This window comes from Anoplophora glabripennis, unplaced genomic scaffold, assembly GCF_000390285.2.
Source record: "Anoplophora glabripennis isolate ALB-LARVAE unplaced genomic scaffold, Agla_2.0 scaffold418, whole genome shotgun sequence".
Classification (NCBI taxonomy): domain Eukaryota; kingdom Metazoa; phylum Arthropoda; class Insecta; order Coleoptera; family Cerambycidae; genus Anoplophora; species Anoplophora glabripennis.
The window spans coordinates 169,337-193,008 of record NW_019416647.1 but is presented as its reverse complement, the minus strand read 5'-3'; the positions used below and the strand labels follow the sequence as shown (position 1 = coordinate 193,008).

Genomic DNA, 23,672 nt, shown 5'->3' with positions numbered 1-23,672 from the left:
GTCATTGTATCATTGTGAAACATATAAATTGTTTTACACATCGTTACCATCGGTCCCACATTCTGAATGGGATCCGTTATAGATCGCATCATCAAGTATATTACTACCCTTGTTTCGGCGAAACTTATTCGCGGCGGTGATAAAATATCTTAATCTTAAGAGAACGACCGTTCGACATCTACTGATGTAATATTTGTATAATTAAATAATATACCTTATGACCACATGCACTTGAAATAAGGTGTTGAGTGCCGCTTTGTTGGACAAATTTACTACTGATAACGCTGTGATGCTGACCTGAGTACATAATTTATTACTCCTTGCTTTTTTTATTAATTTTATAAACAAAATCAAACATTTAAACGAAGGGAGCAGCTTAAATAGGTATTTTTAGAACTCATTATTTTCCTTTACTTTCATAAGATTCTTTTCTATTCTAAAAAATATATCTCTGTTTTGTTTTCCACCTAAATAGTTTTTATATGTTAATAATTTTATAGTTACTTATAGGTAATTTTTTTAGTCAGTATAGTATGAATTGTTTTTTAGCACGCTCGACATAATTAGACACAATCATGCATAAAATGAGAATTAAAATCGTAAAAGAAATCATTTGATTACAGGGAAATCAGCGAACCGCAGCTAGGCAGCTCGCGTGGCTGACTGAGGGTGCCAATAGCTAGCGGACCGATTGTGACAGCTCTAATCATGACAGTCGTTTTGAGATATCACCAAAATAAGTTATAAAGCTAAATTATTATAAGTGTACATGAATTTAATCTGAAAGATAACTAAATATGATTCAAATAATATTTATTTGTGTTTAATATCAGTGTTGATACATAAAAGGGAATAATCAATAATTAGATATCTCCCTATTTCGTTTCATTTTAGGTAGGATTGTCTAAAATAGCATAAAAATAATTTGTAAATACCTTTTTCATTTATGGATCAAAATTCCCACTCATGAAAAAATTTTGCATAAACAGTTATTTTACATTTTATTTGATATAAAAAGTTCTTAACACAAATACATATGTATAATTTTCAACTTTCAAATAGTCTCGTATCATTGTATGTCCTTTTAGGTATACTTAAATGAAAAAAGAAAAAAATTTTAATAGTAACAATAACATTTTGGAACAGTGAATCTAATACATTTTTAAGTTTTTGTAATCCAATGCATACACTAAATGACAAATTCCATAAATATTTTTATTTTAGTGTTAACAATCCATGTGATAATTTCACAATGCATCAAAATATTAAATTTGTTGTTAATTTTTGAAATACCTTCATATATGACCGAGACCCTAAGATTACGGATGATTTATTTTATTATGGCAAAAATAAAATGGGTGCATATTCCCACTAAGGAATGTTCATATGTGCCAACTATCTTGATTTTTTGCCTGTGATTGTAGACACTTGTCAGTCGAGAATGAAAAATTAATTGTGCATCCACGAAACCAGTAGCGCTGATAATTATTCTGCTACCTGACTGAACACCTCGAACAACGCCAATGGCATTCTCGTTCTGCCAACATTTCTATAACTAACCACCCAAGTTTCATCCAGATCAACAATAAAGCGCCAATGGACATCTAGATCGCCAGAACTGCATCCGCTATACTTTGTTTGAGGTTATCTTAAATTTGGTTTGGTGTATGCAGAAACAGTTGATAATATCTACAGCAGTGTATAGTAGTAAGCTGCAACCATTCGTTACTTTTATGAACACCCTCTATGAAACGAATAGGAACTTTTTTCATTTCGATGAGTACAATATTCAAGTGATATACCTAATTTACTCTTTCAGAAAATGATTGATTAACCCGTTTGAAGGGTATAAACAAAAAGTTTTTTACGAAAGCTTTAATAAACTGTCTTCCTTATTTTTTGGAATACTTTTTGCTTTTACGCTTTTCCGAATAGTTACAAAAAAACGCATATTATAAATTAAGACTGTAAATCACAGTCAAAGCACGGTCGGCTGCAGCAGACCACAATAGATCTCGACAGCGCATCATCATCTTATGCTTATTATTGAACTGAACATATTGTTTATTTTATGGATGAAAACAATATAGCCGGGTTCTAATAAATCACCCTGTAATTTTACGTTAGATTCCATTTTGTCTTGTTATTAAAACGTGACTTACCCAGGATACATCCTATAAACGATATTGCTTATATTGTGGTTGTACAAAGGATTAGGCTTTGCTGATGGTCGAGAATCGCACAAAAAACATTTCGTCCGTTCCTCGTCCAAATGGGATACTATGCAATAGCGTTGTCGCCCGTGCAAGCCACAAGTCGAGGATGAGTACAGCTGACTTTCTCTACCAATTAATAAGTTACCAGTAGCTGGATAACAAGAACTTTGTTCGCACGGATGTAACTTCTTTAATTCAAAACCTACGAAAAAAGTAAAATTCACTTAAGTAATGGTATAAAAAGAGTGTTAATAAATATGTGCAAAAAATTAAGTTCACTCCTCGTTAAAAATAAGGGAAAATAATGTAAAAAAATCTATCCGCCCCCTCCTTTCGTCACGTCTTAGTTAACAATGTTATTAAGGAATCGAGAACGGAAATTCATTCAATACAGAACGCTAGACGTAAGCATATACAGGTTGTTTTTGAATGGAGTAGCATAAATAATACCACTGAATCTACATTTCAAAAGAACACGATCTGCAAAAAATCGCCTTAGTAAAATGTTCACCCCTGAAGAGATATGGGCCATCAAAGTTTCCAAAAAAATTATGAAAATTGGCTGTAATTTGAAAACCGAACGAGGTACAAATAACAAATTTTTTACAGGTTGTTTACTAATACAGATGCGAGTTTTCAACTATTTTTCGAAAATTTTAACCCCTCGAAAGGGGTTGAAATAACCAAGCCATTTTTGCCATAACTTTTATATTTCGTAAAAACTCGATATCCAAAAATACGCATTAGATAAACTGGTCCTTTTAGAAACGTTTACCTCTCTAGCAATTTTCCTTTAAAACTTTTCGTTTATTAATAAAAAAATAAAATGTATTACCATTCACCTCACACCGTATATGATTGCAATCAATCAAAGAAAAACTAAGTGTGCTGCTGTCATGCCAGTTGTCACAATTAACTCTTCTGTAAGTTGTCACTGTTATCAGCTAAATACTTTTTGGGTGTAAATTAACAAGAATTATGCCAAATTTTACTAATGATGAATATGTGGACATGCTACAAGTGTTTTTTTCTACGATCGTGCAAAATTTACTACTTATTGCACTACCTACTGTGCCAAAAGTTTAACTTTTTTTACAGTAGTACAAAAAAAATATTGATTACAAGTTTAATCTAAGCATATCCATAAGTACCTAACGTCTGACATTGACAATTTGCGCAATTAATTTCCAGTTGTCAGTTAAAATTTTAATATTATGTAAAATACTGTTAAATAAAATTTGAAATAAAAACAATCGTAGAAAAAATGTTGCGTGCAACATGTGCAAAAAGCATATTTGTTGCACTTAACATGATTGCAGCTCTCAACTTCGTCTCGAGCTGCAAACTTCATGCATCGTACAACAAATACACACTCTTTACAGTAGTTGCACAAATAACTGTTTGAATGTCGCAGAAACTTTTATTAAATAGAAGTACAATGAAAACGAAACTAAGAAATAATTTATTATCAAAAAGAGAAAAAACAAAAAACTTAGTTAAAGGACATTTTCAAAATAATTGCCATTTCTTTCTAAACACAACCTAACACGTTTATCAAAGTTGTTACGGACTCGAGCAAAAATTATGGGATTGTTGCGAATCTCATCAGCCGCCGCGAATATTCTTTCCTGTAGCTCTTCAACACTGTCAACTGGGGTCGCATAAACAATACTTTTTATATGTCCCCAAAAGAAAAAATCCATGGGCGTTAGATCGGGAGAACGTGCAGGCCAAGAGATAGGTGCCTCATTGCCGCGACCTATCCAACGATTCGGGTAATTTAAATTAAGCCACCGCCTAACTACTACAGTGCTGTGAGCAGGAGCCCCGTCATGCATGTACCACATGGCCTGACGTACATTTAATGGTACTTCCTCCAGAAGTGGTGGTAGATGCTCATTTAAGAACTGCAAATATTCAACAGCACCAAGTCGATGAGGTAAAACAAAAGGGCCGACAAGCACATTTCCTACAATTCCTGCCCAAATGTTTAAACTAAAATTATGTTGAAATGTTGTCATAGATACTTCGTGAGGATTTTCAGGAGCCCAGGAATGAAGATTGTGCATATTGGTTAAACCATGTCTTTGAAAAGTTGCTTCATCTGTGAAAAGTATCTTTGAGGCAAAATTCAAATTATTTCTTAGAATATTAAGATACGATTCGCAAAAAACAACTCGCTTATGCATGTCTGGTTCAAGTAGAGCTTGAACTGGCCGGTGGTGAAAAGGATATAATAAATTATCATGGACAATATTCCAAACAACACTATGGGACACATTTAAGTGCATTGCTGTTTTTCTCGTACTAGTCTGACGATTTTCGTCAAACTCTTCAAGTACTGCATCCTCAAGATAAATAGTACGAACAGTAGGTCTTCGGCCGGTACCCTCAATATGCGGCTGTATTTTTCCAGTTTCCCGAAGTCTTCGTTCTACCGCCGAAAAAGTTTGTCTGTGGGGAACTTGACGATTTGGATATCTCTCATTATACGCTCTTGTTGCCGCAGCACAGTTTTTGCGACATTCAAAATACACTTGTAGCATGTCCACATATTCATCATTAGTAAAATTTGGCATAATTCTTGTTAATTTACACCCAAAAAGTATTTAGCTGATAACAGTGACAACTTACAGAAGAGTTAATTGTGACAACTGGCATGACAGCAGCACACTTAGTTTTTCTTTGATTGATTGCAATCATATACGGTGTGAGGTGAATGGTAATACATTTTATTTTTTTATTAATAAACGAAAAGTTTTAAAGGAAAATTGCTAGAGAGGTAAAAGTTTCTAAAAGAACCAGTTTATCTAATGCGTATTTTTGGATATCGAGTTTTTACGAAATATAAAAGTTATGGCAAAAAATGGCTTGAGGGGTGGTTATTTCAACCCCTTTCGAGGGGTTAAAATTTTCGAAAAATAGTTGAAAACTCGCGCATCTGTATTAGTAAACAACCTTTAAAAGTTGTTATTTGTACCTCGTTCGGTTTTCAAATTACAGCCAATTTTCATAATTTTTTTGGAAACTTTGATGGCCCATATCTCTTCAGGGGTGAACATTTTACTAAGGCGATTTTTTGCAGATCGTGTTCTTTTGAAATGTAGATTCACTGGTATCATTTATGCTACTCCATTCAAAAACATCCTGTATATTGTACATATATTAAATATTTATTTAAAGTTACCTTTTATTGGATCACCTCGTATATTTTTAGAAAACATCTTACAAAATTCAGAAGTGGGATTGTTACCCAAAGTGTTTAGTGTTTGTGAACCTGTTATTTCTAATATGGGGAAGAAAAAAAAAGAAAAAAGCAGCGTACCAATATGCGGCGTTCTTCGAGTAATAGCAGTACATCTTCATCATATTCGGCAAGTGATGGTGAATTGAAGAGCTTTTAAAAAAAATTGCAAGAAGAAGTAGTTGAATTACGACGCAGTAGGCCATCAACGTCCACAAAGAGAGATGAACTTCTCATTCCATTGTTTGATCCAGGACAGGATAATATGATGATTGAAAAGTGGGTGCAACGGGAATGCTAGGCAGTGGTACGACGAACAGGTAAAATGTGATGTTTCTTGGAATAAAATAAAGGAGAGTATGACTAATCAATTCCGTTAGTCAATTCCATTTTCTAATTTACTCTGAGATGCTGCTAATTCTGAAACTAGTCCCGGTCAAAATCTAGGGAATACTGTTTCCAAAAACTTGCTAAATTTCTTGAGCTTTAGGAACAGAAATTCCAGACGAACGTCTCATAGATGCTGTAATTGGTGATACCATTTATGCCAAAGATATTAACGTCGGTGATGTAGAATTTAACTCAAAAGATTTATGTGTCGGCATATTTAATGAATTTTCAGACAGAATTTCATCTTCGTTAAAAACCTTGTGAAAAACAACGACTAGATTTACATTCACTACGTCACAGAATCTCAAATCACATTACGGAAGATCAGAGGAAACAGAAAGAACAAAACAACAAAGCGAGAAGAAAAACCACGAATTACACCGAAGGTGAATTGTCAGTGCCGCGAAAAACAACTACTCCGAGGGCTATTTGCCCCTACCGGCATTGAACTACATCCGCGACACCCAGTACAACAGCTAGGATCGTTCATCAGCTGGTCCCACCAGGCACAGACCGGTTTCGGACTTATTAGACCTCATCAGTGTGTCATAGGTAGGACAACCGATGAACGATCCAGCTGCTAAATGTCGTAAAATCCCGGCAAGAGGTACATAGTACGCAAAGCACAAAGGCTCCATCTATCGCGCTGACTTCCACTATGCCATTCAAATGGCTTGGTGAATTGGTCCTATACGTATCACAAGTAAGGCCACTATTGGTCCTTATCAACGATCAATATGCAAGATATGCGAGAAGGCTTTAGATCAGGTAAGAGAACGATAGTCGCCCCAGATCTTATGAAAAAAATGGATTACGTTCCAAGGTGAAAAGAGATCAACGCATCTCTAAGTTCGTTACAATGAGATCAACGGATCTCTAATAAGACGAGATCGACGGATCTCTAATACAACGAGATCAACGGTTCTCTAAGTTCATTATGATGAGATCAACGGATCTCTACTACGATAAGATCGACGGATCTCTAATACGACGAGATGGACAGATCTCTAATACGTCGAGATCAACATATCTCTAATAAGACGAGATCAATGGATCTCTAATACAAGATCAAGTTCATTACGATGAAATCAACAGATCTCTAATGCGATGAGATCGACGGATCACTAATACGACGAGATCAACGGATCTCTAAGTTCATTACGATGCTATCAACGGATCTCTACTACGACTAAATCGACGGATCTCTAATACGACGAGATCAACGGATCTCTACTACGACGAGATCAACGGATCTCTAATAAGACAAGATCAACGGATTTCTAATACGATGAGATCGACGGATCTCTAATACGAGATTGACGGATCTCTAAGTTCATTACGATGAGATGAACGGATCTCCAATACTACGAGATCAACGGATCTCTAATACGACGAGACCAACGGATCTTTAGGTTTATTACGATGAGATCAATGGAGCTTTAATACGACGAGATCGACGAATTTCTGATACGACGAGATCAACGGATCTCTACTACGACGAGATCAACGGATCTCTAATAAGTCGAGATCAACGAATCTCTAATACGACAAGATCAACGAATTTCTAAGTTCATTACGGTGAGATCAACTGATCTCTAATATGACGAGATCGATGGATCTCTAATACAACGAGATCAACGGATTTCTACTACGATAAGATCAACGGATCTCTAAGTTCATTACGATGAGATCACCGGATCTCTAATACCACGAGATCAACGGATCTCTAATACGACGAAACCAACGGATCTTTAGGTTTATTACGAATGGGTACCACAGATCTATGAGGTCAGCATTACATGATTTGATTATACTTACCTCCACCCTAAGTTGCCGTGTATAATCGTTAGAGAACGTCAAAATTCGTAAAAAGTGAGAATAATTAATGCAAANATTTAAAGTTACCTTTTATTGGATCACCTCGTATATTTTTAGAAAACATCTTACAAAATTCAGAAGTGGGATTGTTACCCAGAGTGTTTAGTGTTTGTGAACCTGTTATTTCTAATATGGGGAAGAAAAAAAATAAAAAAGAGCAGCGTACCAATATGCGGCGTTCTTCGAGTAATAGCAGTACATCTTCATCATATTCGGCAAGTGATGGTGAATTGAAGAGCTTTTAAAAAAATTGCAAAAAGAAGTTGTTGAATTACTACGCAGTAGGCCATCAACGTCCACAACGAGAGATGAACTTCTCATTCCATTGTTTGATCCAGGACAGGATAATATGATGATTGAAAAGTGGGTGCAACGGGAATGCTAGGCAGTGGTACGACGAACAGGTAAAATGTGATGTTTCTTGGAATAAAATAAAGGAGAGTATGACTAATCAATTCCGTTAGTCCATTCCATTTTCTAATTTACTCCGAGATGCTGCTAATTCTGAAACTAGTCCCGGTCAAAATCTAAGGGAATACTGGTTCCAAAAACTTGCTAAATTTCTTGAGCTTTAGGAACAGAAATTCCAGACGAATGTCTCATAGATGCTGTAATTGGTGATACCATTTATGCCAAAGATATTGACGTTGGTGATGTAGAATTTAACTCAAAAGATTTATGTGTCGGCATACTTAATGAATTTTCAGACATAAATTCATCTTCGTTAAAAACCTTGTGAAAAACAACGACTAGATTTACATTCACTGCGTCACAGAATCTAAGATCACATTACGGAAGATAAGAGGAAACAGAAAGAACAATACAACAAAGCGAGAAGAATAACCACGAATTACACCGAAGGTGAATTGGTCCTGATACGTATCACAAGTAAGGCCACTATTGGTCCTTATCAACGATCAATATGCAGTCGAAGATATGCGAGAAGGCTTTAGATCAGACAAGAGAACAGTAGTCGCCCCAGATCTTATGAAAAAAATGGATTACGTTCCAAGGTGAAAAGAGATTAACGCATCTCTAAGTTCGTTACAATGAGATCAACGGATCTCTAATAAGACGAGATCAACGGATCTCTACTACGATGAGATCGACGGATCTCTAATACGACGAGATGGACAGATCTCTAATACGACGAGATCAACATATCTCTAATAAGACGAGATCAACGGATCTCTAATACAAGATCAAGTTCATTACGATGAAATTAACAGATCTCTAATACGATGAGATCGACGGATCACTAATACGACGAGATCAATGGATCTCTAAGTTCATTACGATGCGATCAACGGATCTCTACTACGACGAGATCGACGGATCTCAAATACGACGATATCAACGGATTTCTACTACGATAAGATCAACGGATCTCTAAGTTCATTACGATGAGATCAACGGATCTCTAATACCACGAGATCAACGGATCTCTAATACAACGAGACCAACGGATCTTTAGGTTTATTACGAATGGGTACCACAGATCTATGAGGTCAGCATTACATGATTTGATTATACTTACCTCCACCCTAAGTTGCCGTGTATAATCGTTAGAGAACGTCAAAATTCGTAAAAAGTGAGAATAATTAATGCAAAAAATATTCTCATCTCTAAGCAAATCTGTTGGGTTCTGCTCAAGGGCGTCGCCAGCCAATGGGCTAAAGGGGGGCAAGATAAGAGAAAGGATGGGAGAAATATAAATTATAGGTAGAAATAGGTAGTGAATAAATTTTTTTTTAAATATTTTTAATAAAACCTTTTTAATATTTTATGAAAAATATTTTCTTAAGCTTAAGAAAATTTTTGTACTTTCTTCGAATTTCTAGAGGTGGGTAGCTGCCCTCCTGTCCTCCCTTAGCGACACCCTTGTCTCCTTCAAATGTTATTAGATACTGTCACAACTACTATGTTTTATTTTCACATTAATTATAACATGATTTTTTCTTAAATTAGTTAATATCATCAAGAAACTGTGGGTAAAAGGTGGTAATTACAAATAAGTGATTCCATGTATTTTTCCATTTCAACTGACGCTTGCAGCATCCAATAAACCGAAAACGATACTAGTTTCTGTTAAGTCAAAAGTGTTATTTCACAAAACCCACCTACTCCATAATACTCTAACCTTTTTAAAATTAAATATATAGGGTGTTCCCTTTTTAAATTTTAGCAGTTGCTAGTAAATAATAGTAATAAAAACATTTTTCGATTCACCTAAAATTTTGTGCAATTTGTATAAAGTGTTTCACGCATTTAATGCTTTAATTGCTTATTAAAATACATGTTCTGTTGACTTTACATGACTACGAATTTTACAACCAAAAGTCTATAAAGTTTACGAACTAATTTGAAATAAATGCAGGGTGTTCGGAAATAGTGGTACTTCACTTTGAGGGTAAATTTGTCGACTCAAACTAAGACAAAAATTTCATATATACATGGGTCCGCAAATCCACCCTACGGGAGGTAGACGCGTTTGAAGATGACTTTAAATAAATGGGTTTTTGCCAATAACTTTTAACTGCTTTGAAGAAGAGGTATACGTTTTGCGTGATGAGTTACTACTAAGAAACATGATTATTTGAGGGTATTAGTTATTATTAAATGTTTTTGAACTACTTTAGTGTTGAATCTCTAATTTTGGCTTTTCTCTAAAATGGTTCTATCCCCTGGTTTGCTCGCCACGGGTTATAGTCTGGATCAACTAATACCCTCAAATTATCACGTTTCTTAGTAGTAACTTATCGTCCAAAACTTATCCCTCTCCTTCAAAGCAGTTAAAAGTTATTGGCAAAAGCCCATTTTTAAACGCGTTTACCTCCCGTAGGACAGATTTGCGGACCCATGTTTATATGAAATTTTTGTCTTATTTTGAGTCGACAAATCTACTGTAAGATATTTTCTAAAAATATACGAGGTGATCCAATAAAAAGTAACTTTAATTAAATATTCAATATATGCACAATACATATGCCTACGTCTGACGCTCTCTATATAATGAATCCCCGTTCTCGATTCCTTAATAACATTATTAAACTAAGACGTGACGAAAGCCAAAACAAGAAAAATGCAGAGCGAAGCATGTGAGCGCTGATAAGAGTCAATCGGCTTCAGCGTCATCGCCGGTCATCGATTCTCGAACCGACTTATTTTCTACACTACCCTCAAAGTGAAGTACCACTATTTCCGAACACCCAGTAAATGATTTTTTTTTCAGTTTATTGAATTACAAACAACAATGACTACAATTAACATTCCACTTAAATGCTTATTTTACAATTTATGTAGACTTTATACCTTAAGTATCGATATTATAGCAGTGACATCGACATTTAAAATAGCAACTTAGTGGAACCTGATCCCATCAAAACAATTTAATTTTTTCTGATTTAAAAAGATTTAGGGTCTTTTTTATATTATTGTTGTCTATGCAATACAGTGCTCTGATCATGATTTCACTTTAAATAAACTTCCAAAGATAAGTTTAGAAGGTGTGGTCTAAGATATATTTTCCACACTCTTGCAATACACCTACCTAAAACAATATTACTTCCGAGATAATACGAATAACCAAACAAATTACATATTTTATCAGATAAAGTTCTTATGCTTATATGATGGTTGACAACATATTTGCTCGTTCGAAACAATTAATGTAAAGATTCTAAGGCAGCGCAAACTATAATCACAAATAATATGAGTTTTAAAAGTGTAGGATTATGAATTATATCCAAGCTGGACGGCTAACTTTTGAATACTTGTTTTGTAATTTTTCGATATAACGTAAGTTTATATAACTATTTTTTTGTAATAATATCTACTTTGTAACAAATCTAGAGAATCTGTAAACTTAATTTATGGATTATACAGAATGATTTAAGTACGTTCCGATAATAATGGGGGTGATTTCTCAGTTAATTCTAAGAATGTGAGTTGTTCTAATTCCTGAGTTACACTTGGTTTTTGCTTATACAGGGTGTTTTGGAAAAGGTACCTCAAATTCAGATAAATAGATAGATAGATAGTTTATTTGGCTATTTTACACAAGTACATGGTTTATAGCAAGTCAATACAAGAAAACAAAATGTATAGTTTGTATACACATAGCACACAGCGGTCAACAGTGAAGTGAATTAGAACACTAATAAATATAAATACAAAAGCACACAAAATACCAAAGATAGTCGAACTTTGCAGGACCCACATAATCTAGAAAATATTAGATTGATAATACTCATCTACAGAGTAAAAACAGTGAGATAAAAGACTTTTTTTAATATTTATCTTGAAGCATCCCTCATTCATATCCTTTATATGGCAGGTTAGTTTATTATATAATTTAATATTTAGAATATTTCTTTCCGATTTGACCAATCTGGATCGAGGTACAAGTAGATCACCCGCCACAGCAACTCGTGTATTATAATTATGGCGGTCAGACACCCGGGGAACGATATTCCTGCGAGCATGTATTTCCATTAAAGTTTGTAATATAAATATACAGGGCAGTGGTAATATACGAAATTTTTTTAACAGTGTTTTGCAATGTTCACTGTTACCCACGTTTGCTAAGATTCGCACTGCACGTTTCTGGAGACAAAAAATTTTTTTAAAATCAACTGCATTGCCCCACAAGACAGTGGCGTAGCTGATCAGAGGCTGATAGAACATAAAAAGTAAGGAGATTTTTCCTATGGATCATGAGTCTATTGTCTTTTCCGTAATGCATTGAAATTTGGTAGGGTTAGTTTTTGAGGTTTTTGGGTTTTTTTTTTTGCTAAATAGGTTACTGTAGTTAATTCTTGACCATCTACTAGAGGTCGGCGAGCTCTGGTCTTTTATGACATATTTTTTTTGAGATTAGGTTTGAGATTAATAGTAGAAGTCGTATATTACAACGTAATTTTTTTATATGAAAACGGTGCTCTTGTTAAAACCTTTGAAAACACACAATTTTTGAGAAAAGTGCAAATGAATGTTTCAAAGTCAATCAACTTCTATTCCTTAATATATGGGGTGTCCGGAATTTCCTGATTTAGATTAAGTTAACACAATTTTACTTACATGATAAGTTATCGGCCTTCAAAATAATTTTTTATTCCATTTTAATACCAACATCACTTTTTAAGAAAGAAAACTATTAAATATATTATTGATCCAAATTAAGTTTATTTTCATCTAAGGAAGTTGCCCTTGAAGTATGGTCCAGTCGTTTCCGGACCTTCTGTATATTACAGAGTAGAAGTTGGTTGACTTTGGGATAATCAATTGTTTTTCTCAAAAATAGTGAGCTTTCCGCAATATCAACAAGTACCTTTTTTATGTAAAATAAAACATGCATTGTAATATACAGGATGTTACAAATTAGTAGGTCAATCCCATAACCACATATTCTTTGGATTAAAATAATAGGACTTTTCTTATGTCACTTATGCGGCAAAACCGTAGTGGGTTCGAATCCCGCACGCGGCAGGAAAATTCGAAAGAATTTTCCTGTCGTACCATGGATGTTTGTGATTGTTAAGTTGGAGGGTAGTGTAAGTTAGCAGGCAAAAAGGGCCAAGCACGGCCTAATTGCTGGTAAGCTTCATGACCTTTTTTTTAAGCCCCAAATCAAAATATGTGGTTTAAGTCTAAAATGCTCATTATCTCGTACAATTCGTTTCTTTAACTATTGTTTAGTTAGTATTGGTACCATATAAAAGAAATTTTTCATAAAATCCCAAAAATTAAGGTCTAACGTCGACTAAATTGTTGTGTATCTAAAAAAGTTACAATATCTTGAGATCCAAATCAAAATCTTACAAGTGTGAAAAAAATAGAATAAAACATCGCTTTATCTAAAAAAAAAATTGGAAAACATAGGCGTAGTAAAAAAAAATAGGGGATCCATGGATACTGCAACCCCCCTCCCCTCCGTTCGCGCTTTGATATTTTAAACCAAAATTACATAAAAAGTGTGCCGATATATGTGTTAAATTTGAAACAAATATCTCTACAATCACCGAAGTTATCAATAAAAATCATTTTTTAAATTTTAATTTTGACACCCTGTATTTTGAAATTGGGGCTCCGAAATGAAAAGTGACACAAGAAAAGTCGCATTATTTTAGCCCAAAGAATATGTGGTTAGCTGCTTGACCTAGTAATTTGTAACACCCTGTATAATGTACACTGTAAAAATCCTAACCTCAAAAAAGTTGTCATAAAATGTCGCTAAGTAACGTCGTATCTAGCGACCCCTAGCAGATGGTCAAAAATTAATAATACGAATATATTTAGCATACTCAAAAACTTACCTGTGCCTAATTTCAATACATCACATTGTTTTTTAGGAAAAAATATAACTAAAATTTGATTTTAAAGGACCATTTTTGGCGTTTTGTATCTCAAAAACAAAAAACGATGGGAGAAAAACCTAAAAGAAACAATTTATTGAAATTGGATATGCTATAGTAGTTTATAAAAACCTTCATTTTTGACTAATCCAATAATGTTTTAAACGCCATGGGCGTAGGTAGCTGTATGTAACAGTGTATTTATTGAGAAAAAAATTGCACGCCACCAGTTTTTCAAGTTTTGAAGGCAAATCCTTAAAGTTATACGGACAGACGCCGTCAAAAGCCGACCCTATGGATATTGAGAAGCATTTTCAAGGTCAAATTTTTGTCAATGAGGAAAATGACGAATGAGGACGATATTATTCATTTATATGAAATTAATGATGATACCAGAAGTATATGAATTAAAATCGCTACCGTCGATAGTTGGTTATTAGTCGCATTGGAAAAACAGTTTTAGCCATTTTACTTGATCATGGTGAAAATATCAATTTTAAAAATTTTCTTCCACAAAGTTTAGTTAAGAGTTTTGCTTAGGATATTATTACAATTATTAATCTATTACACGGAATTTATACACTAACCTATTCATTCTTTGATATTTTATTAACATTATAGGGTCACTTATTCCTCAAAAAATAAATACTTCGATTTGAATAAATGTTTCAGATCAAATTACATACGAGGGAGAATACTGAAATGATGAACCATGAAATATCGTCATCAACAGATTGTCGTGAGAATTAAATTTTTGTTCATGGCAAGCCGTTCAAAATGCAAATTCATGTTTGGCAAATGACATCATAGAATACCATATGAGTAATATTGACAATTACAGCGAAGGATCACTTTGCTAGAGATTTATCTACGGTATAATAAATCTGAAGAAATTTTATAATAGGATATTGTTATATAATACATGTACTAATATAGTTTAGTTTGTACATTGCCAATGTCCATTCAATATAGAGAAATATGTATATGTATACTTTGTATTTTTTACTTTTATGTTTATTTGAATTTGAGTATTTAAATATCCGAATACAGTTTGATAATCCGAAAAAAGCGAGTGAAGATTATGAAAATTCATTACAAGTAAATAAAATAATAACTTACAATTAATTCATGACTGGACCATAAAAAATACTTTATTAGTTAATCCTAATAAAAGCCAAAACATTATTTTTGGAATATCAACTCAATTGCTAGGTCTGGAGCGTTTTAATTAACAATGAAAATATTCCTGCAGCCAATGTTGTTAGAAATCTTGGCCTGACTTTTCATTTACAGTTGACTTTTTCGAATCATGTAACCGTTATCTATGTAAGAAAACTTTCTTATCAATAAAACAGTTGCAATGCTTTAAAAAGTATCTAAATCCTCAGACCAAAATTTTACGTACTGAATCTTTAGTGTTATCTCATTTGAGTTATGGTGATGTTGTATATGGCCCCTGCCTTTCTCAAGAAAATAAACACCGTTTGCAAAAAATACAGACATGTTGCGTTCGTTTTATTGCGAATGTCCCCGAGTTTAGTCACATAACTGCATATTTACGTTCCTTCAATTTGTTGAGCATGTCTGAGAGGAGACTTATTCATTTTTTATACTCAACATTTTAAAGAATAACTAAACAGTTTAAAACTTCATTTTCGTATTTAGCTTCCTGTGTTATTAATAATTTACCCCTCCAGTATCACAATTTGTCAGTGACAACCGCTAAACATATGTTAAAAAATAATATACTTTTTTCTGATTTGGTACTCTTTGATGAAAGTAGGTTTTAGCTGTATTTAATTGCGTTTTGTGTTCATTCTTGTCCTTTTTATTGCTCTGTTTATTGTATTTATTTGATTTTAATCTGCTCTCTTTGCCATAGGATGTGTTGTAAATCAACTTTGTTGATACACCGTTCTTTTGTAAAAAAACGTTGTTTATACTTCTTTTTTGCAATAAATATATTATTATTAATAATATTAGTGTGATATTTAATATAATTGTCGTTTATAATATAAGCATATCCGGTATTGTTATAAATGTCATCAGATTATAAAATAAATGATTTATAAAGAAATGTATATAAATTATTTATTTTATAACCCGAAGAACCTCGTGTAAGCAGAATGAGCAGCATTGTTAACCCTACGGATTTATCTGTAGATCTATGGATCATTGATGATGATAATCTCAGATGATATGACTTTAGAAAGGCCGATTTTTTTTCTCCATTTTTTCCACAAACTGTACCTCGAAAACTATCAATTTGCGAACATATAATAACCTTTTTTAGTTACATATTAATATAAAACACAGCTTTGCAACTTTGCTTGTTGCAATTTCTGAATTACCACTTGTTATTATCAACATGCCAAATAAAAAGTGTCTTACCTCTCACTGGAGGATGATTATACGGCCGTTGTCTGCTTCCTATATACTGACCATGAATTGCTGAAATAAAGAATTGAAGGAAAATTAGTAACAATATAAAGACAACGTGCTGGAAAACTTACATTCAAATAAGATTGGTGTTAAACTCAACCATAATGCTGCAAGATGATGAAACATGGTTGGTAAGCAGACTTCCATTTAATGTCAATTAAACCTTCCTGAAACAATTAATCACTTGTAGTGTACAAGTCGGAGTTGTGTACGTGTGGATGGGAAGATTACATCTATAGCTTGACAGGTTGTTGATTAACATATTTTGTATTAACTAATTGAAAATATACATGTGGATATATATTTGGCCGACCCGTTAAACCAGAAACCAGAACGTACTTTTCCGAAGGATTTTGGTGCGCTGAATTTTTCGTCTTTGAAAAATCGCATGTTGAAATTTAGTAGTTTGACTTATTTCTCGATTTTTTAATATACTTACAATATAGCACCACAATCCTTATATGTTTATGGGCATAGCGTTTTTGGGCTTAGGGTTTATGAGTTGGGATTGAGCGTATCCAATTAAATGGGCCTTTAAATCGCAATTTTGATCAACTTGCCTGGATTTTTGATATAAGTTAGTTTGCGGTATAAGGGTGGCCAAATGAAAACGAAACGGAGCCATTTTCAGGAACTGCGTCAAAATTGTAAAAAACGCTCACACCCGTCGATTTTATATTAAAGGGGGACATTCTTTGCTGGTATTTTTGACTCCGCCACTTTCACCCCCAAGCAAGAGTAAGCATCACCCCAAAATATTTAAATGGCATTGGGGGTTGAGTAATATTTCTTTTGAAAGCTCTTACAATTCTCTTTACAACAGACTTTAAATTTTATAGTTCCGTCCAATATTTATTAAGAATTTTGATTTTAAAGTTGAAACTTATGTACAAACAATTAGTAAAAATGTCAGTCATTCGAGTTAAGTACGCCAATGGTATAAATTTAGTATTTCTCGCGTTACATTGATTTTTGGCGATTTGTTATCACTTTCGTAAAAAAAAACAATTGTAAAATACAGAAATGAATGCTATACACACACAATGAACGTAAAATTAGTGGATTCCAAATTATTTTCTAGTATTATTTGGAAGCGTTGGTTGGTAGTTTATTTAATTGTATTTTTGAAAATTAAACACTATGGTTTATTCCATTGCTGAAAGGGTAGATATCATTTCGCTTTACTTTATGAACAATAAATGTGCGAATAGAACAGCTCAGCTATTTAATGAACAACATCAAGATCGACATGTCAGGAGGAAGTATGTTCTAGAGTTAGTAAAAAAATTTCAAGAGACAGGGAACGTAGCCAATAAAAAACGAGAAATTGAAAAACCTATAGTTAATGAAGCTAGTGAAGTTGCAGTTTTGGGACAAGTTCATCTTGATCCTACATTAAGTACGAGGCAGCTGGCATCTGTGTCTGGGATCAATCGAACTAGCATACAAACCATTTTGAAGAAGAATAAATTCCATCCATACAAAATACATTTAGTCCAGGAACTTCATGAGGATGATTATGACCGCCGTTTGCAATTTTGCGAAATAATGAGTGAGCGAGCAGGGAACGATCCACAGTTCCTTTTTAACATCTGTTTTTCTGATGAATGCAGTTTTTTCTTGAACGGGACGGTAAATCGTCACAATTGCCGCTATTGGTCCGATTCAAACCCAAGAGTTTTTCACGAGGTGCATACACAGCAACCGGAAAAATTAAATGTATAGGCTGAAATTTTCGGTAACCGGCTGGTGGGTCCTTTTTTTATACCTGGTAATTTGACTGGCCAAATATATTTGCAATTACTGGAAGACGCTATTGACCCTGCCTTGACTGATATTATTGAAAACGTTCCAGAGTATGATGAAGATCATTTGATTTTTCAACAGGACGGTGCTCCTTCGCATTATGCGTTAATTGTCCGTCAGTATTTCGACCAACATTTTCTACGGAATTGAAGTGGGAGAAGAGGCAGCATTGAGTGGCTTCCACGATCATCGGATTTATCGACCCTTGATTTCTTTTTGTGGGGATACCTAAAAAGTAAAATCTATAAAACACAGCCAGCGTCGCTGGAAGATTTGCGTCAAAGAATCGTCGACAAATGCCGTCGATTCACTTTGGAAATGCTTCGGAATGTGCGCGAACGTTTCGAACAAAATCTTTATTCTTGTATGGAAGCGGGCGGTCATCAGTTTGAACATTTAATCAACAACAAGTAGTAAGTAAGCAACTAAACATAATTTAAATTTTAAAATGTAATTTTTTTTCAAAGTAATGGGCGGAATTATAAAATTTAAAGTCTGTTGTAAAGAGAATTGTAAGAGCTTTCAATATTTTGGGGTGATGCTTACTCTTGCTTGGGGGGTGAAAGTGGCGGAGTCAAAAATACCAGCAAAGAATGTCCCTCTTTAATCTAAAATCGACGGGTCTGAGCGTTTCTCTACAATCTTAACGCAGTTCCTGAAAATGGCTGTTTCGTTTTCATTTGGCCACCCTGTATAATAACAATAAGTGACAGTAATTTTTTTTTCAACCCAGGGGTGAAAAAAGATAAAATATAGGGGTTTTTCAATATAACTCAAAGGAGGTAAGAGCTAGAAAAACAATTTCTTATGAAAGTTGTAGACTCTACATAAAAATGGTCTATTGACTTTCTCTTGTACTATTAAAATTAACAAAGTTACGGTGGCTAGAAGTTAAGGAATGATTTCTGAAATTAAAAAATAATAACTATCAGAAAAATGAATGAATTTTATAATTTTTTTTTTTCAATCTAATTTGAAAATGTAAAATATTGTCAACTATAAATATTTTAGAGAGAGGAAGAGTAATATTCAAAATTTAAATAATCACCCTGTAACTATAGTCAAAACTTTGAAACAAACGTTACACTATCTTTTCAGGGAAATAGATGTATTTTTTATTTTTTAATAAAAAAGTTATAACAATTTCACAAAGTGAACGTGATTTTTTATCCTTCTCATAAAACAAAATTTCGAAAGCAACTTTTCATTATTTTAAATAATCAATCGAATGGCACTGAAAAAATTGAAATCGTTATAATTTTTTTATTAAAAATTAAAAAAATATCTTTCTCTGAAAAGAAAGTTTACATTTTTTAGAGTAGATTGAAAAAAAAAAATTATAAAATTCATTCATTTTTCTGCTTTTTATTATTTTTTTAAATTTCTAAAATAATCCCTTAACTTCTAGTTTCCCTAACTCTGTTAATTTTAATAGTACAAGAAAAAGTCAATAGACCATTTTTATGTAGAATTGTATACTCTATAACTTTATAAGAAACTTTTTTTTACAACCTTTACCCCTTTCGAGTTATCTTTTACCCCTTTATTTTATCTTTTTTCACCATTGGCCGTGGGTTAAAAAAAATTACTGTCACTTAATTGGACTATTAGCTTATTTTGCGTGTAAATGTATTTCTAGATTGATATAATGCGTAAAATATCGGTAATATATCGAATTTTTAGTATTTTTTTTTTAGTTTATTGCAAAATTTGACGTGATAGAGTATTTTGGAGTTCAAATTCATGATCAGCGACCCCAAAGACATGTAAGATCCCTACTTCCGGGTGCCGATGAATTTAGGTTTGTGGTGNGAAATGATTTCAGAAATTAAAAAAATAATAACTATCAGAAAAATGAATGAATTTTATAATTTTTTTTTTCAATCTACTTTAAAAATGTAAAATATTGTCAACTATAAATATTTTAAAGAGAGGAAGAGTAATATTTAAAATTTAAATAATCACCCTGTAACTATAGTCAAAACTTTGACAGAAACGTGACTATCTTTACAGGGAAATAGATGTATTTTTTATTTTTTAATAAAAAAGTTATAACAATTTCACAAAGTGAACGTGATTTTTTATCTTTCTCATAAAACAAAATTTCGAAAGCACCTTTTCATTATTTAAATAATCAATCGAATGGCACTGAAAAAATTGTTTTAATGTTAAATCATCAATATTAACGATTAAAAAATTGAAATTGTTATAATTTTTTTATTAAAAATTAAAAAAATATCTATTTCTCTGAAAAGAAAGTTTACATTTTTTAGAGTAGATTGAAAAAAAAAATTATAAAATTCATTCATTTTTCTGCTTTTTATTATTTTTTTTAAATTTCTAAAATAATCCCTTAACTTCTAGTTTCCTTAACTCTGTTAATTTTAATAGTACAAGAAAAAGTCAATAGACCATTTTTATGTAGAATTGTATACTCTACAACTTTTATAAGAAACTATTTTTTACAACCTATACCCCTTTCGAGTTATCTTTTACCCCTTTATTTTATCTTTTTTCACACTTGGCCGTGGGTTAAAAAAAATTACTGTCACTTAATTGGACTATTAGCTTATTTTAATATATCGAATTTTTAGTCATTTTTTTTAGTTTATTGCAAAATTTGACGTGATAGAGTATTTTGGAGTTCAAATTTATGATCAGCGACCCCAAAGACATGTAAGATCCCTACTTCCGGGTGCCGATGAATTTAGGTTTGTGGTGCTGTATTGTCAGCATATTCAAAAATAAGTCAAACTACTAAATTTCAACATGCGATTTCTCAAAGACGAAAAATGATATTGGGATAAATTCAAGTTCGTTTTAAAGAGTAAATATAGTACTTTAAAAAAATTACCTATCCATGCAACATAACCTCAAATATGTAAAAAAATCGCGATTTTGGCACTTTTAGGTTAAGATATCACAAAAGCCAATTGAGAAATTTGGACCTCGGATTCGATACTAGAAAGAGTATTTTATTATTAGTAAAGATACTAAGTCGTGGTATGTATTCACAAATTTTTTGAAATAATTTTTCAAGTTATAACAGACTTTCGATATTTATTTCTTAGTTTTTGAGTTATAGCCAATACATGAAATTTTTGTTAAAAGGCTTACGGTTTTCGACTTAGATGTGAACGTTTTATTTTATTAAATAGAAACCATAGTTGACCATGACCTATTTTAAAAAGAGGGTGTTTTGCGCTTTATACAAATTTGTGATATTTATCTCAAAAAGTAAAATGTTATCCTCTTCCTTTTTTTTTAAATGGATCGACATGACAAAAAACAAATGCACTACTAAAAATAGAATTTGGTGTTATTCTTGTATATTCCTTCTTTTTCCAGTGGTTAGGTTCTATTCATGTCCTATAGCTCCGTGGCTTTATCAGGCCTATTGTGCGTCCCACTGTTCAAACCCATTCAGCAAGTAGCTTTGTCCTTTTTACAAAGTTCAAAAGCTTCTTTGCCGACACTTCTCTCAGCTCCTTGCGTTCCAAAAAGCGTTTTCCCAGGAGCGTCATTCTACTACGTGCAAATCCTGAGGACACGTCCAAGTCCCATCATCGGCAGACCGAATTGTCTACAAGCCACAGCTTATAAATGTTTCCTAAAGCGACACTGTCCCGTTATAAGTCCCGTCACCTTTCTGAGCCAAATTTTATTGAAGCTCAGCAACTCATTCTTTCTTTTCTACAAAGGACACTTCATAAGATCCTTCGCTTGGTTTTGCCCTGATCGCGAAGCCCACTATTTCCTTTGTCCTGAACCACAATCAGTGCATTTGCCCAGAGCCTCCCTTCCTAGCAAATTCATCTGCTACTAGATATTTAAAAACGAGACAAAAAATCTTTATGAAGAATTTTGTGTAAGAAAATTCGTTTAGACAGATATCGGTGTCGGTATAAAAAAGTTATAGGGTGATCAAAGGGGTGAGGACCTCTCTTACATGTATGCATAATATACTCAAATAAATAAAGACTTGTATCAAGTAAGAAATCTCTAACTTAAACCGTTTTAAAGTTATATGAGAAAACTTTGTTTTGCGGTACGACATTGAGAGTGCTAAATCTCAATCATCTGCTAATACATGCATATCAGGTTCACCCTGTATGTAATATTTGATGTCTAGTGATATGTTCTATAAGAAAGCAACATGCTCAATTTTTTATTTGGAGTTTTTATTTACTTCACCGACTAAATGAATTTGAACAGTTGAAACAGCAAAATCGTGCTTAAAATTAATAATAATCATAATCGTTATTATAAACCTTATTGAACCTCTGAATTCATCCCCGACTTACATACCGCATAAAAAGAGGTCAGTCCACATTTTTGTTTCGTTTTTTGTAATAATAGAAATATTGCTATAGTGGATCGTATTCGATGCAAAGTAGAGCAAAAAGTTGTCGGTCTTTTATCAAAGGAAAATCGTGTCATCATTTTTAGGAGGCGTAGGATGAACCGTTTTAAATTTAAAATGAAATTGAATGTAAAATCTGAAATACCGCTGCATACGCACTGTGCTGGTAGTAGCTGTAGTCGCCCAGGTTCATCGAGTGTACGAAGTGGTCGGTTATACGGTAAATACTCACCTGGCGAACTTGGTCGTAAATCAGAGAGTGCCTCAAAAAAACAAGTAAACAACAGTGGCGCGTACAGAGGTAAAATGTAGTACATATGTGGAATTTAAAAAACAAATTGGATTTATAATAAATTACATTTAAAACAAATAGTTTATGAGCATAAAGGGATTTTTGTAGGAACAGGGTTCCAAACGTGAACTGATCCCTTCATCGCACCCCATTACGATTCTTTTTTTTATAAGGAGAACGAAGTTTCAAAGCAAAAACCTTGTATAACAGATATACAGGGCAGCCCATCGAAAACGTACCGCAAGGCATTGCAGGGTAGTAAATAACTTTTCGGCAAAATCCAAAAACAGGTCAAATTTGTTTCTGAGGGGGACAACTTTTGGCTCAAAAAGCATACCAAAATCTTCAACCCCCTAAGTGGGGGTGCTATCCCCTAAATTTTTTCAAAGTAAGAATCGATGTATAGAGAATTAAAAGCCCTTTCTAATGACCCCCCACTTGACCCCCATTCCCATTTGAAAAAATTTAGGGGATAGCACCCCCACTTAGGGGGTTGAAGATTTTGGTATGCTTTTTGAGCCAAAAGTTGTCCCCCTCAGAAACAAATTTGACCTGTTTTTGGATTTTGCCGAAAAGTTCTTTACTACCCTGTAATGCCTTGCGGTACGTTTTCGATGGGCTACCCTGTATATTCAGATGGTTGTACCTACCAGAACCGAAATAACATCTTGGCCAATGCTTAATGGCA

At 33.4% G+C, this 23,672-nt stretch overlaps 1 protein-coding gene across 2 annotated transcripts in view; it reads right to left on the bottom strand.

Annotated features, from left to right (window-relative positions):
* LOC108910087 (laminin subunit beta-1) overlaps positions 1-23,672 on the bottom strand; it is a 91,411-nt gene that overhangs the window by 30,501 nt on the left and 37,238 nt on the right. For both annotated transcript variants that reach the window (XM_023455161.1, XM_023455160.1), the window contains exons 2-4: positions 16,595-16,690; positions 16,473-16,532; positions 2,163-2,418 (exon numbers count right to left, since the gene is read on the bottom strand). In XM_023455161.1, coding sequence (XP_023310929.1) covers positions 2,163-2,418; positions 16,473-16,532; positions 16,595-16,670 — 392 coding nt within the window. In that variant the 5' untranslated portion in view covers positions 16,671-16,690. The remainder of the gene's footprint in view (positions 1-2,162; positions 2,419-16,472; positions 16,533-16,594; positions 16,691-23,672) is intronic.